Source organism: Spea bombifrons, chromosome 2, assembly GCF_027358695.1.
Source record: "Spea bombifrons isolate aSpeBom1 chromosome 2, aSpeBom1.2.pri, whole genome shotgun sequence".
Taxonomy (NCBI): domain Eukaryota; kingdom Metazoa; phylum Chordata; class Amphibia; order Anura; family Pelobatidae; genus Spea; species Spea bombifrons.
Genome location: NC_071088.1, coordinates 27,635,580 through 27,651,530, shown reverse-complemented (window position 1 = coordinate 27,651,530; position 15,951 = coordinate 27,635,580). Strand labels below are relative to the sequence as shown.

General features: G+C 39.8%; 1 protein-coding gene across 1 annotated transcript in view; it reads left to right on the top strand.

Annotated features, from left to right (window-relative positions):
* PHEX (phosphate regulating endopeptidase X-linked) overlaps positions 1-15,951 on the top strand; it is a 65,842-nt gene that overhangs the window by 16,258 nt on the left and 33,633 nt on the right. Inside the window, exons 7-9 of the mRNA XM_053457274.1 lie at positions 12,199-12,315; positions 13,733-13,816; positions 14,209-14,354. Coding sequence (XP_053313249.1) covers positions 12,199-12,315; positions 13,733-13,816; positions 14,209-14,354 — 347 coding nt within the window. The remainder of the gene's footprint in view (positions 1-12,198; positions 12,316-13,732; positions 13,817-14,208; positions 14,355-15,951) is intronic.

Below are 15,951 nucleotides of genomic sequence, written 5' to 3'. Positions count from 1 at the left end.
CATACTAGGGCCCTCATTTCCATTACTCTGACTATTTTCAGGAAAAGCCACAGGTAATAAGTGATTCCTGTGCCATGCCTTTATCCGGCCTTCAGGCCCCTTGATTCTGTACACGGGAATCCCTGGGATCTTGGAAACAACTTCAAACAAGATGTCTTTCCAACGGTCAGCCAACTTGTGTTTTCCTGGAATGCCTAAATTTCTCAGTAGGACTTTGTCTCCAGGCTGAATGTCCTTATAACGTACTTTAGTATCATACCTTTGCTTGTTATCTTCATTCAGCTTGGCTGTGGCCTGCTCAGCCAACCCATAAGCCTTTTGTAAGTTCTCCTTTAATTGCCTGACATATCGGTAGTGAGATCCATGGTTCATTCCATCTGAGGACACTCCCAGACGGATGTCAATGGGCAATCTTGCTTCTCTTCCAAACATCAAAAAATATGGGGAGAAGCCAGTGGATTCATGCCGTGTACAATTGTATGCATGAACCATCGCTTCTACATGCCGACTCCAGGACCTTTTCTCACAATCTTTAAGTGTCCCTAACATATTAAGCAGCGTTCGGTTGAACCTCTCAGGAAGAGCATCTCCCTCAGGGTGGTATGGGGTCGTTCTAGACTTTTCAATCTGAAGTAGCTTCAACATCTCATGAATAAGCTTACTTTCAAAATCTCTACCTTGATCGGAGTGCAGCCGGTTTGGGAACCCATAATGTACAAAGAACTTTTGCCATAATACTTTAGCAACAGTGGCAGCTTTCTGATCTTTTGTTGGGTATGCTTGGGCGTACCTGGTGAAATGATCAGTAATCACCAAAACATTGCTGGTGCCAGTAGAATCGGCTTCTATGCAGAGAAAATCCATGCAGACTAAATCCATGGGGCCCGAACTCCTAAGGTGGCCCATGGGTGCAGCTCTGGTAGGTAGGGTCTTCCTCTGGATGCATCTTCTGCACCTCCGGCAATACAGCTCTACAGATTCTCTCATTCCAGGCCAGTAGAAGCGATCTCGTATCAACCCAAAGGTTTTGTCTACTCCTAAGTGGCCATGGTGGTCATGAAGAGACCTCAGGACCATCCCTCTATACCTTTGAGGTAGGACTAATTGTTTCCTGCCAGGATGATCATGGTATTGTATAATACGATACAGGAGTTTATTTTCAATATGGAATCGACGCCACTCCTTCTTAAACTGTTGTTGTAGCTCAGCGGGTAAATCATTCAAAAGCTTAAGATTATTAGTCTTCACAGCTCTTAACAAACGACCAACTACAGGATCTTGGTTCTGGGCTTTTTGCTTTTCCTCTATTCGAATCATGGACCACAGGGGAATTGTGGCTGGAAGGCACATAGCCTCTGGAATGGCTTCAGGCGTACAGCTGAGAGAGTCTATACACCGCAACTCTGAGAAATTTACCCACTCATTTTCCACTGTTGAGGTTTGGCAAAGGGCTCTGACTCCTGGGCCAGGGATCTCAACCCACTCCTCTTCATCTTTCACTGCAGGCAATCCAGGTCGTCTAGATAGAGCATCAGCCCCCACATTCGTTGGTCCTGCCTTGTATTTCAATGAAAACTCATAATTGGATAACGCAGCTAACCACCGATGACCTGTAGCATCCAACTTGGCTGTAGTCAAAATGTAAGTGAGAGGATTGTTGTCAGTTCGCACCTCAAACTTAACACCATACAAGTAATCATGCAACTTCTCCACAATAGCCCACTTAAGGGCAAGGAACTCTAATTTATGTACTGGATAATTCTTCTCACTTCCGGTTAAACTCCGACTGATATAGGCCACTGGCCTAAGCCCTTCAGGATATGGTTGGTGTAGGACACCCCCAAGTCCTTCCAAACTCGCATCCACGTGTAAAACATATGGCTTGTCAGGATCAGCATAAGCTAGAACGGGCGCCTCAGTCATCTTCTGTTTAAGAAGCTGAAAAGCCTCTTCACACTCTGAAGTCCACTTTTCCCCAATAGGGTCTTTGGGGTGACGAATTTTGCGCCCCTTTTTAACAGGTTCCACTTGCAGAAGATTGTGGAGACTTCGGGCTATCTTGGAGTAGCCTTCCACAAAACGCCGGTAATAGCCACAAAATCCCAAGAAAGAACGCAACTCCTCAATGTTACTTGGTTTGGGCCAGTTAACAACTGCTTCAATTTTGGCAGGGTCTGTGGCCACTCCTTCAGCGGATACGATGTGTCCAACATATGTAACTGAATTCTGAGCAAATTTGCACTTATCTAATGAAAGTTTGAGACCTTCAGCCTGTAAACGATCTAACACTTTCAGCAGCCGCTTTTCATGCTCTTCGGGATTCTTTCCAAATACAATTATGTCATCCAGATAGACCAGACACTCCCTTGGATTCAGATCCCCTAATGTCTTCTCCATTAGTCGTTGAAAAGTGGCTGGAGCTCCGGTTACACCTTGTGGCATACGGGTAAATTGGAAAAACCCCAAGGGACAAATGAATGCAGTCTTCTGCTGATCTTCTTCTCTCATAGGCACTTGATAGTATCCAGACCGTAGATCTAAGACACTAAACCACTTGCTCCCGGTTAAGGCATTCAGGAGGTCTTCTATCCTTGGCAGTGTATACTGATCAGGGATAGTTCTCTTATTCAATGTGCGATAATCAATGCACAGGCGCACTGAACCATTCTTCTTTCTCACCACGACTATGGGAGAAGCATACTGACTTCTGGACTCACAAATAATTCCAGCCTCTTCCATTTCTTGAAGTATGTTTCTCACATCTTCAATATCTCGAGGAGCAATTCGTCGGGATCTCTCACGAAAGGGAGCAGGATCATTCAGCCTAATGCTATGCTGGGCACTTTTGGCACAGCCCACATCCATATCTCCTGTAGAGAAGGCCCCTTCTCGGGATCTAAGAGCCTTCAACAGTCTCTCTGTCCATTCTGGGGATAGGTGGGACCCATCCAGATTGAACTTTAGGTCTCTGGAAGAATTTTCTTCACAATTTACTGTCAGCATCGTGAGAGGGGTTATCTCTTCCAGAAGGTGGATAACTCCCAACTGCTGACAATGATCTATACAAATATCAGTAGCAGATCGATTGAAGACAGTTACTGCAAATATGTCGATCTTCTGACTTCTCCAGTCTTTCACTTCTGGCATAATAGTCCAACCTTTAATGGAGTCTTCCTCAGGAAGGGATTCCAGGCAGAACTGACAATCCCCAGAAAACATACCTTCTCCCAAGACTGCAACAGCTGTAACAGACTTAATTTCTCCAGGCTTTAGAGAAACAGGTTGGGGGCCCCAATAATGAAACTGTCCAGTTTGGGTCTCAAGAGCCAATTTATGACATTCTTGTCTCAGGGCTGGTTCTAGTTCTTCCATCCTTTTCATATAGACATCTCCCACTTCCTTAAGGTAGGTTTGCAACAGACCTCGAACCATGTGAGTGTTCGTCCCAAGTATAATGGGAATACCAGGCCGACCTAGGTTTGGACACACTAAGGCTTCAACATCCATAGGATACACCATTCCAGTGTCCAGCTGAGGAATCACAATCTGCACCTTGACGACTCCTTCGACAGGATAAGCCTGGGAACTCAACCCCCACAACTTGACATCATCTGCTGGCAAGATAGGTAAATGGCTTAGATGCTCATCGTAGAATGGATGGAAAATTATAGTTACTTGGGAGCCTGTGTCCAGCAATGCTGAGGCATGAATCCCTTCAACCATAAGAGATATGAGAGACTTTGGGCCTATCCTAATATCTGTAGACAGTTCATCATTACTTTTACTAGGTAGCTTTTTCCTTTGCTTCCTTTGCTTCTTCTTCCTCTGATATTTAAGCTCTGCAGGACTCTGTTCAATAGTTAGGACTTCTACATTAGCAGAACCAGCCTTAAGAGGGCATTTACTTAGCAGATGTCCCTTTTGTCCACAGTTGAAACACTTAAATTCTCTCCTCATCTCGGGCTGTGGCCACGCTCTAGGAGTCTTCTCTGAGTCTTTGGGTTGAGCATCCACTTTCTTTTCCTTGAACTCAGTTTTCCGTTCTTCCTTTCCAGAGGCTTTGGTGTCAATTCCCTTTTGGCTAGCTGCATAGGAGAATTCCTTCTCAATGGCTTTAGCCTCCTTTATTAGATCTGAAAAGCTAAGAGGACCTCTAGATCGCAACAGAGCAGTTAAGGACATAACTCTATTATCCTGTGAACGAGTCCCTCTAAGTACTTGTTTTCTTCTGTATGCATCAATTTCACCTCGAGAAATTATCTTCTTTTCAAACAGCTTACCTAATATCAACTCTAAGCGAACCAAATAAGCAGGGAGTTTCTCCTTTTCTTTCTGGATGGTATTATAGTACTGAGTACGTAGTTCATCCTCTGTATCATCATCTCCATAGACTTCATTCAACACCTCAATAATATCATTGGCTGTTGAGTCAGGGTATAGCAAGAGATGATGTCTCACTAATTCCAATGCTGGAGTTTTCAAACCTTCAATGATTCGTTGACGTTTAACATTCTCAACACAGGTCCACTCTTCTAACATCTGGACTGCATTACTTTTCCAGGTAGAGAAATCCTCCTCACCTGTGGGCACAGGCATAACACCGGAAAAGGTTTTCAACTTCCTGTAGTGCTGTTCATGAGATGCTTGTACAACACTTTTAGACAGCTGAGCCAGTACTTCAGTTAAGGATGGACTTGTCTCATTTCTCTGAGTAACAGGGGTGGTATGATACTTCTTTCGAGATCTGTCTCGCGTGGGCAGCTTAAGATGCTTCCTTACAGTTTCACAACCGCTCTCACTGTCACTATGGATTTCGGTATCAGAGTCGGGGCTGAAAATGTTGTCATTGTCCCCATCGTTGACTTCACCGTCATCGTCGCTATTTTCATAAGCGTAAATCAAAGGACTGCCAGGTATATGTGTCCCTGGCAACTGTATACACATAGGACCATCTTCCTTGTTCAGAGGTCCATAGCCTCTTACTAGAGCCACAGCCAATCCTGCTGTTTCATCCTTCCGGGTCTGTACTAGACGAAAATGCTCTAATCCTTGTATCTGTCGAATGGCATCATCAAAACTTTTTCTTTTTAATGCAAGAGGTATATTGCATATAGCCACAGCCTGGTTAGGTGGAATAGATTTTCGCAGTGCCCATTCCCGAACTTCTAGGGAGTTGGGGTACGAAATGCTACTAATAACTCTATTAACGTCCCAACTCATCTCAGCAGTGCCTCCATCTGTAACCCTTTTTTTACCTTGCTCTGCTGCCAGGCTGGTAGTTACATATTTCAGTGACGCTGGTGACAGGAAACCTGAGCCTCCGCAATTGCTGGGAGATCGGGACATCTTCTTTCTTTATGCAGTGCCTCCACTCAGTGATTTGTACTACGTTGAGTAGGGGAACCCACCCACTGAGAAATGGCCCCTTTCACACAAGAAAATAACACACACAACTGAAATGCTAATTATTTATAGAATATATTAAAATAAACAGGTATTATAATATAAGGACCCAGCTGCTGTGCCTATGAAGTTCAGTTCTAGCAGTGGGTGAACAGTCCTGAGAATATATATATATTTAACACAGATAACTGCCAACACCCGCTCCCCCACCCCAAATGTAGGTGTTCTTCCCACCCAGATGTCCCAGTGTTGGTGCACTGTTGGGGCCCTTGATGCAGGTAGCGCTACCCGGGGAGACAAGGATATATTTATGTTGATAGATATATATTAGTGAAGTACCTCTCCTTAATGTCTTCAGGCAGCTCTGGGATGCTGCCCCTTTAACCTCCTGGCTGAGAGTATAACTGTCTTCCCACACAGATGTCTGTCTGCAGCTCTGCTTTCACCTCACTGGTACAGGATGCAGGACTTGGACGCTCTGGGTACTTGCAGTCTCTCACTCTCACTCAGGAACATACAGCACCATGCTGTATTCTCTGCACACTTCTACTTAAACTTCAGTGTACTGCTTGGATGTCAGCAGTACACACACTAAAGGCAACAGGTTTACTTCAGGCTTGCTTACAGGGAGGGCAGTCTGTCTCTCTTCCTTCTTCACTCCCCTGCTTAGCTCTGCTCTTCCAGAAGTTTCTTCCTAGACCCTCTCCTCTGATAGGCTGAGAAACATTCCCTAGCTTGGGAAAACTGACAAATGTCCCATAGAGATACTGATTGGCTCAGAGGAGACAAGTAACCTGGTGCTGGAAGGAAAGGTCAGTATCCATGACAACCCAGCTGTAATGTTATTAAACAAAATAACTGCACTGGGTTACACCATATTCCCCTATCTATTTTACTTTGTTTATTTTCTGTAAATGTGAAAAATCAGTAGGAAAAACAAATTATCAATACAGCACAGGAAGCACCGGTAAGTGTGTGTGTGTGGGGGGGTGTTAAATGGGGGGGGACAGGAGGATCCAGGTCCCCTGCAGCGGTGCGGGGGATCTGGATCTTAGTCTCATAATCAGACCTCTATTTGAGGTCTGATTAGAAGACGACCCCGATTAGAAGACGAGGGGTATTTTTCAGAGCAAATGCTCGTCTTATAATCGAGCAAATACGGTACTTAGTAGAAAAAATAAAACTATATTCCACCTTGTCCTGACTCTGATAATCTATTCCCTGGGTTTTCTCTGTTTGTCGAAATGCTGAGTGGAAGCGAAAAGGAAGTGATGCTTGAGTGAGTACCTCAAGGGAGTGTAGGTCATTGACAGCTCTAACCTTTTGTTATTACAAGGTCTCTTGTGTATATGTAACATCCAGAAATATGCACAAGATGGATATTTTTGTAAAAATGAGAGAACTGTACTGTATAACAACAAAAGGTTATAGTACAAAGCTCTCTAGAGAAGAATCAGAATAATGGTTTTGGGAAAAAATCCTGGGGAACTTACCCGTTTTATGTTTGTTTTTATTAATGCTTAAAGGGATAGTCTAATGTCCCTAACATCCCCTGTAAACAAGAATGCATATTATATTTTGTCTTGTTTCTGAAGAGTATACATTCTTCCAAAACAAAACAGAAATAAAGCATTTACCTGACACAGACATGACTGCCCTGCAGTAGCAACTGCCCTCCTCTTCCACGGTCCTACTATTCTTGTCAATTAAAGCAGTCAGTCAGTGGCAGAAAAATGTTCCCATTGAAATCAGTTACATCGCTTTCTGTATATGCACACTGGGCTCTGAACAGTCCCCTGCCCCCAGCTTTCCCTGAGCCAGAGATGTAGGTGAGTATATCAAGTGCTGGCTATTTGGGCAAACACATCCCCTGCAAGGTAGTTAGCTTGGGGTGGACAAATGCATATGGGGGGTTCTGGAGAATCCCCCCATGCATTTGCAAAATGGACATGAAAATGTAAAGGGACACTGCAGCTATCATATACATTTAAGTGTATTCTGGAGCACTGTAGTTTATGCAATGCATTTACTAAATGTCAAAATGTATGTCATGTGGTGAAAAGTCCATAGTTAATGTGGTAAGATGATATTTCCTTTCATCCATAACTTAGAAAATAAACCTCAGCGTAACAAATTATTTGACTTATTAATAAATAAGAAATTATTTTAAAAGCTTTAATTCTAGTAAATGGATATTAATCTCTTCATGACAATGTCTGTACATGAAAAATACACACCTTCCAAAAGTGGCCTTTTAGCCCCAAAACAACCCGACAAACCTATGCATGCTTGGTATTGCTGTATTCAGGAGGTGTTGCTGAACACATATTGGGGTGGTGTTTGGTTGTTACCTGAAGTAAAATGTGTTTACAAAAAGAAAATACTACCCCATACTTTCAAAATGGCTGGTGGTAGAATTAGTGCATGGAAAGAGTTAAAGTAACAGCATAACTGCGACGTCTAGTTTCCGAAAATATATGGTTTGATGGGTTAAATCAAAGATTTTTTATTAATTTTATATAATAAATTAGAGGATATGGTTAAAATAAAGGTATCTAAAGAAAGCAATTCTTGTCCTGAAAAAACATATATAATTTGTGTGTCAACGCTAAATGAGAGAGAAGAAAATTGCAGCTAAACAGCAATACTGCAAATATGTTAAGACAGCCGTTGTCACGAAGGGTAATACAAATAAAAAACAGTCTTGTCAATAGGGGGTAAAACTGAGCACTTTTGAGCCCAATGATTGCCATGGACAATGCTTGTTTTTATGAATACATAAAAAAAAATCTTTTTAGAGGGAATGTAACAGCATCAGAAGTGATAGCTTTTTGTTTGTGAAATGGTTTGTTTGATGGATGAGCACTGACTTGCTTTTTATGTCAGTGAAGGTCATCATTAATGCCTCATAAATCCATAATCTACCTCTAGCTAATATGTAAATTTGCTAACTTCCTGCCCCTCCAAAAAAAGAAAATATTCTAAATTATTATTTTTTTTTACATTAAATAAACAAAATGTAGCGTTGAAACTGAGTCATCTTAATAATCTAAATGGAGAAACCTCTTTTAGGAGTTTGAATGCTTGCCATGCAAGTTACACCCAGACCAAGGCATTTAAATCAACACTCGCTTAATGATGCTGATTTGTTTAGAATGAACCTTAGTGAATCATGTATCATTTTATTCTGTCCTCTGACGGCTTAGTATCATAAAAACAACAGACACATTTAAGAAGCCTTTTCAGCTTATATGGCAACAACCTATCAGTGCCTGCTTTTGTGTCACATGACAATGAAGTACTCATTGGCCAGTGTATACGTGAGACTTCCATTTAGAAGAAATGCTAATGTTTACATTTAAACATTCATGCTTCATCTAGAAGATCTTATCTGATATTCCCTGACAAGGCTAGGAGGTGAAGCACAGTTGAGGTTTGTGCTGCAACTTGCATCTCCTTTGCAGCTCCCACACGATGATTGTATTACCAGGTGGCTAACTGGGTAAGGTGGGCTGGTGATCTTGCCTCCCACTTGCATTACAATTCTGGGATTGTCCATGCCCGTCCTCGCCTCTTGTCATACACCCCAACACAGGTATCCCAACTTGGACAACTAAAATGTTGGGGGTGGTACAATGTATGTACAACATATTTAATGTCTTTTTCCAATTTGGTTTGGTATATATGGGAAGATAATGGGAAAAATATACATTTATACTATTTTATCACGTGATGTTATGGAGAGTTTGACTTAAGCAAGGTTTCTAGCGTAAGTTTCCCTAGTTAAACTATAAGCTGTTTATAAAGCTGTCACTTACATCTAACTATAGCAAAACTATAAAAATTGGCCTGGCCAAGGAGAAAAATATGTCCCAACCCCATGCAATCAAAGTGTTAAAGCATATATTGTGAAGATAAACAATATATATATATATATATATATATATATATATATATATAATACATATATAATATGCAGTATAATGCAGTATATATTAACTAACTTATGCGAGATAACATTTTAGATCTTTTTAAATTGTTAAATATTAAATATTAAAGGACTTTGACTCAGTTACTAAGAAGACATGAAAAGTGAAGCATAACCATATTATACTACTTTATTATTACTTTATTATTACACCCCCCCTTTTCCATTAGTCATTGATTAATGTGTCTGCAATAGAGTTGAAAGCATTGGTAGATTGGAATGAGTACCATGTGTCTCTTACAGAACTAAAAGGCAACCTTGTATCTCAGAACAGGTCAGGAATTTCAGAAATGTATATCTAAACACAAATAAATTGGTTAATTTTAATATGGAAATGAACTCACTAATGGTAGGATGTTTATCTCAGAGTAAATATGGGGCAACGTTTTAATATGCTGCTTCCTGCCATTAGAGAATTTGATATATAGGCTACTACACTGTTCTTCAAATATTTTGTTTCTTGGAACAATTTAATAAAACATGTGAATGCTTAACATACACTATTCTTCAGATTTGATTTTCTGAGCAATAGCATACTAGGTAATCTTAATATGGGCTGTGATAAGAAAGTCCCTGTTCCCAAATTAGGCAGCATTGATGGGATAAAGTGAGCAGATTCACTATATGTACATAATACTTTGAGTAAAAAAAGCTAAAATGGACAGTCTAATGTCCCACGCAGCTTTATTAATTAAGAATGCCTATTAATGTACATTGTGAGTATTTTCATATGAATTAAAATGTAAAAAAGTACTTACCTTTTAGAAAAGCTCAGTGGTCCAACGTTTTTGTGCTACTGATTAGCTCAGGAAATCATCATACCCATTGAAATCAATGACCTACCAAACCCTTGTTGAGCTGACTGGGGGTAAGTATATCACATACATAGCAAATAGTTGGGGAGCTTGGAAAGGGACAAGTGTATTTGCAACTGGGACCCGACAGAAATTTAAAAGGGACCAAATCAGATCACTTACCACATTGGTCTCATGGACCAAAAGATTTTGAGTATGTTGCTGGAAGCCTATGTTCCAATCCAAATCTGCAGAAGGTGAGGTTTATGTCTTGTATAAGTCTGTAAATGTGTTATTGTGTATAATATTGAAAAATAAGCATTCTTTACTTTTGTTTCTTGTTGTTTTGGGTTGATATACAGGGTCAGTTCAGTCCAGGAGAAGCTCATTGGGGCCTGCTTCTGATACTATTGCATTGATATCAAGGAGGTTACATGTGAAAACACCCAGTTTCATGAACACACTTCACTGTCAGCCTGACACATGTTAAAAACATACCCTAACATTCAAATACACGCTACTTAGAAATCAAATAAATCTATTTTCCAACTGAGGATGGTACAGAAAAAGATAGGCCATCCACCCTGGCAAATAAAGGGTGGAACGTGCAGCAGAATAGAGAGCACACTCCACTGTGTATCAGGTTAAAGAAATGTTTAAGCATCGTTCACATTAGTCCTCCTTGCCCTTGGCGGTAGTTGTAATTTGTTTGCTGTGTAAATAAGGGTCCACTTTTCTTCACTTCTAAAACACGCTGGTGTTGAGAGGTATTCCACATAGTTCTTAAATTTTCAGGATGAGACAGAGATTATCTCCCCCAGCAGTGATTCTAGTGATGCCAGGTATTGATCCAGCTGAATTTGCCATCAAAAGCACAAAGCAAGGTCACTCTGTCTCTTCTCGGCAAAAGACCCGTCACCCTTCTTCTGGTCTGTTTAACACCAAATGAAGTGATTTTATTTCCTAGCTCCATGTAACAATACCACATGCTAACAGCCGCTATAATGTTATTATTTGATTTGATCTAATAATCCTTTGTTCGTCTGAGTCTAAAATCTGAAATTGGATTGTTCAAGGAACAGCCAGGAACCATTATCCTAAAACTGAAATTATGTATGCTGGGAAATGTTTAAAAAAAAATAAAATACAAAAATATATATATATATATATATATAATATATAAAAGTCTACTAAGAATGTAGATTGTATTTAGAATTTTACTGATGTATGTACAGTAATTATGTATTTTTTTTTTACATCTGCAGCAGTATAAAGGGTTGTGATTCTGTTTATACATATCATGATACATAAACATGATTTTAGGCATTGGGTGTATTACGTATTGGGTGTATTAAGACAACTCCAGTATATCCAATCATTTATAAGAAATGAAGTCACTAGAAGTATTAAAATCCATAAACAATATTTAACCCAATATAAGTACAGCCAGGCCTGGACAGTCCAACTGGCACGATGGGGAGGTACCTGGTGGTGCTGTATATTTACTGATACTGCTGCTCCAAAGGCAGATATGTAGTGTGCGGCCACCGGCAGCCGCATGTACATCATTTCCTAGTTATCCCCAGTATAGTACTCGGCACAATTATGAGGTTATTATTACAGTTTACTGTTTACAGTTTACTAGAGATCCAAATTACCAAATAAACATGTTTAAAATATATGTTTCATCTATATTAATGGCCATTTTTTTTTTATATTGCTAAAATAAAATGCCAAATGTAGATGTCTAGAAAATATAATGATGTAATAATAATCTATAGTCTATGGGAGTTACGGTATGTATAAAAAAAGTGATTCTAGCGCAACCAAAGAATTGATCCATTCAAAGTTGCTATGGTGTCACTCTAATTGCTTTTTATATACGGTATAACCCCCATAGTTCAAGTTAGTATAAATCCGCTGTATTTATCAATGTAAAGGTGTTGAGGGATACTGTCTGATTTGGTTTCTCCTGCGAAGCCCCATTATTTGATCTCTTTTATTCACTCCCAGTACAGAGACTCTCTTCTACAGCTGATGGTTGATGTTGCTGTTTTTCTTGGAGCCAACAAGACCAGAGCCGAATCAGATATGAAAACAGTGATTGACCTGGAAACAAAGCTAGCCCAGGTAAGTGAAATAAATATATGTTAAGAGCACTGCACTTTAATCTGCTGTGTAACATTATCCCAAGAATGAACTATGGTATACACCAGTGCTCCTCAACCTTCTCCTCAATGAACAGTCCAGGAGTTAGGTGTTACCCAGGTGTGTCTAAGGTGTTTCAACTACGTAGCCTGCTCTATTCTTAGGCAGTAGCTGACTTTTAGAAATACATTTCACTTTTCCCCAGTTAATTTCTGACTTTGTTTGTTAAGATATGTATTTACCCTTTTCACTGCTTGGGTACATGAGAAACACTTAGCAAAACAGGATTTAATTCACAGTATCTTTTCCATCATAGCAATTAATTCACATCTAATATTGCCCGTAAGTGCATTCTTATGTTCTATGGTTTTAGCAGGCACTTCCAGTTTTCATGCGTAGCTAGAAACATGTCAAATTTACACTTCCATAAACGATTGCTTTTTAGCACGAATGTTCTGGTTGTCCGGTTTACAACTATGATCATTTATTCATTAGATGATTTTTTCTTTAAGGTGGATAGATTTAAATGGCTTGTAGGCATTCCATAGGATGAGGGGTCAATATAGATAAGATTCATACCCCACCCATGCATTGCATACAAAGCCTTTTACTTATTATATGTTTTATTATATTTATCCCACGAGACCAACTATGGTACTCTGGAAACAAGATTGCAAGCCCATATTAACTAGTTTCACAAGCTGATATAGGGATGTGGCTACTGCACACTAGGAAAGCCCCGGCAGTACTTTTTGGCCTCCCTGGCTCCCTCTACTAGTATAGAGTATTACAGAGGCATTGTAGTGTTGCTTAGATCATTGTATTGCTTTGCCCCATGCGACTACACAAAAGTTAACCCAAGAACATTTTTGACCATGCCTTTATCCAACAGTAATAGTCTTTCTCATTTAGAATATCAATCCGAACTATATATTGAGGTCTATTCCCTATGTTTAACTGAAGCACTCAAAATAATTCACTGATGCTAAAAGGAGTTTAGCTCATGAAGTGTTCACGAGTAGTAAATGCAAAGTGGAACTTAACTTAGTTATGGTTAGCTAGCTATTATAGTCATCTTTATTTATATAAGAAGTGTTTGTAGAAGTGTAACGCAATTGATATTTATTTTTGAAGGGTCCTGTATGTGTACTGTGCATGTGTCTTCACATGACTTGAAGACAGACATAGAGCTTCAGTTCAGCTAACCAGTGATCAGTTAAGCAATAGTCAGGAGTCCATGATTATTCTTTTTTAACTCTTTGGCTTTGAAATGAGGGAACACATAGGCAGGGGTAGGGATAGGGCAAATACAGGGAAACAAAAAGATCTTAGAAATCATAGAACAGATGGAGATGAAGACAGTGTATGAATGCATTCTTTGTATTCTCTATTGTCCTAGATAACAGTTCCTCATGACAACAGGACGAGTGAAACAATGTATAACAAGATGAACATCTCCGAACTCAATGCTATGATCCCCCAGGTAAGCATGGAAAATTATGCCTTTTCAGGGCCCATTCAGGGCACAATTTCAAAGGAATAGTTATGCCGTATTTTGACATGGCTGTTCCATAGCATGAAATAGTGTTAAACACCCAGACAGAGTGTGGCCTCTTCCCACCATCCAACTATGTTATGCCAGTGGCATGGATGGGTCACAGCCCCTATTTCAGAACTACATTTTCGCAGCTTCACTGGCCCTGGAAAAAATGGGCATGCCTGTCCTTTGAAAAACAATATTAGGCCGATGCCATGCACATCTCGTAACTTAAATACTAATTCTAAAATAAGTTGCTAATTAATTTGAAAACAGAAATCATGGTAATGCCACATAAAATGAGAACTATATTTGTCAATCATATTTTCCTTTTGCAGTTTGACTGGTTGACCTACCTAAAGAAAATAATTGATTTCAACATGTACCCTGAACTTAAAGACATTGATTCTTCAGAAAATGTGATTGTCCGGGTGCCACAGTATTTTAAAGAACTGATTAAAATAATAGAAGCTGAGGATAAAAGGTAAGCGTTTTTCTGCAATAGAATAGAAATAAAAAGGAGGTCCGCAGACTTCCACTTAAACTGCAGCAAATGTTCCCCTCCCTAGCCTCAGGGAGCCCACCAGTGTCCATTTGCTTTCCCTTTCTGTGTCCAGGAGGAGACATGTAACTCAGTTGTGCCTTTCTGCATCCTCCATCACCTGCGCTTTGGGATCGGGGCTTAAGTACAGGAAAATAAAATTCCGAAAAAGTTAAAATAAATAAATAAACCCAACCGTGTTGCTTACATCTAAGAGTTCCAGCTCGCAATTGTTACCTGCAAGCAACTCGGGTTAATAAATCTGTGAATTGTTTGTTTTTAAACTAAGATGGACCTGCACTTTAGCGAGTAGACCTCAAAGCCCCAAATCTACAGCTCTGCAAATATAAAGCTACATAAAGTAACATCAAACGTCTTATCCTTTGTTCCAACACGTGTGCTGGATACTTATGTGGAATTCCTTTTCTCTTTATTTATATTTTTGTGGCAGTGGGAATGTTTACTTGGCTCTGTATACATTTGCTGGCGATTTTTCATGCTGGGTTTTCTGAGTGCTGTTTTGACATATTTCTCTATAGATCCAAATATAAAATTATTCCCAGACATTTTTGTCACCCCCTGATCAGTTGGACAAATGTTCCCTTGTATACGATACGATGCTGGGAATACAGAGGCTTTTCCTCTACTTGTAGGGGTTATTAAACTCATTTATACATAGGAGATTTCTAGTATGAGGAAGCACTTGTCTCCTTCATCAGTGTTCAGTCTAGACACGGAGCTACCCCCACAAGGTTAGCAAGAACAACACCGGACATGGGCGCTGCACGTTTTATATTCTAACTTCTTTTACACACCTTCATTTGAGACACACGTTAAGTTAATTGGCTATAACAGGAGAACATCAATATGTGAATACCTTTATGATATTATAGTTTACTCTAAATTAGCTGATGTATCAGATAAAAACTGCCCCTTTTATGAGCTATCCATAGGCTGTATAGGATGTTCAGAGCAAAAAAACTCAACGCGTTCTGAATCTTCTTTTGGAGGTTGTCATGGAAACTATCATTGATCACAATCATTTGCTGTCATATTACTTAGTCTCGAAACATTCTGTTGTTCTGCAAGACTGTGTAAATACTCCCCAACCTTGTTATTCATACGAGATGTATTATTCATGGAAAAATTCCCCTTAAGTCATGATAATAATGTAGATAGCTTAGAATCAGTTTCCTGATATGCTTTCTTAAACTAATTCTGAAAAAATCAGTGCAAAAACATGCCTTTTCAGTCTAAATATCTCTAGCATTTCATTTCCCTCCCCCAAAAGGAAGCAACACAAAATACGAAAAAGGACATTTGTATAGTTTGTGGCCATTAATCGATAAACTCAATAGTTTTATATGCAAACTTAGGAATTCTGATCACTGTTTTGCTTATTTTCCCTTTTTCTGGTTGCTGGCTTTGGCATACCTCAGACTGGAGTGTATAAAACACTTAGTGGTGTCTCGAGAGTAATAGACTGTACATATTATATAATGCCATACATTTTACTGTAGCACTGGATTTAGCGTTACAT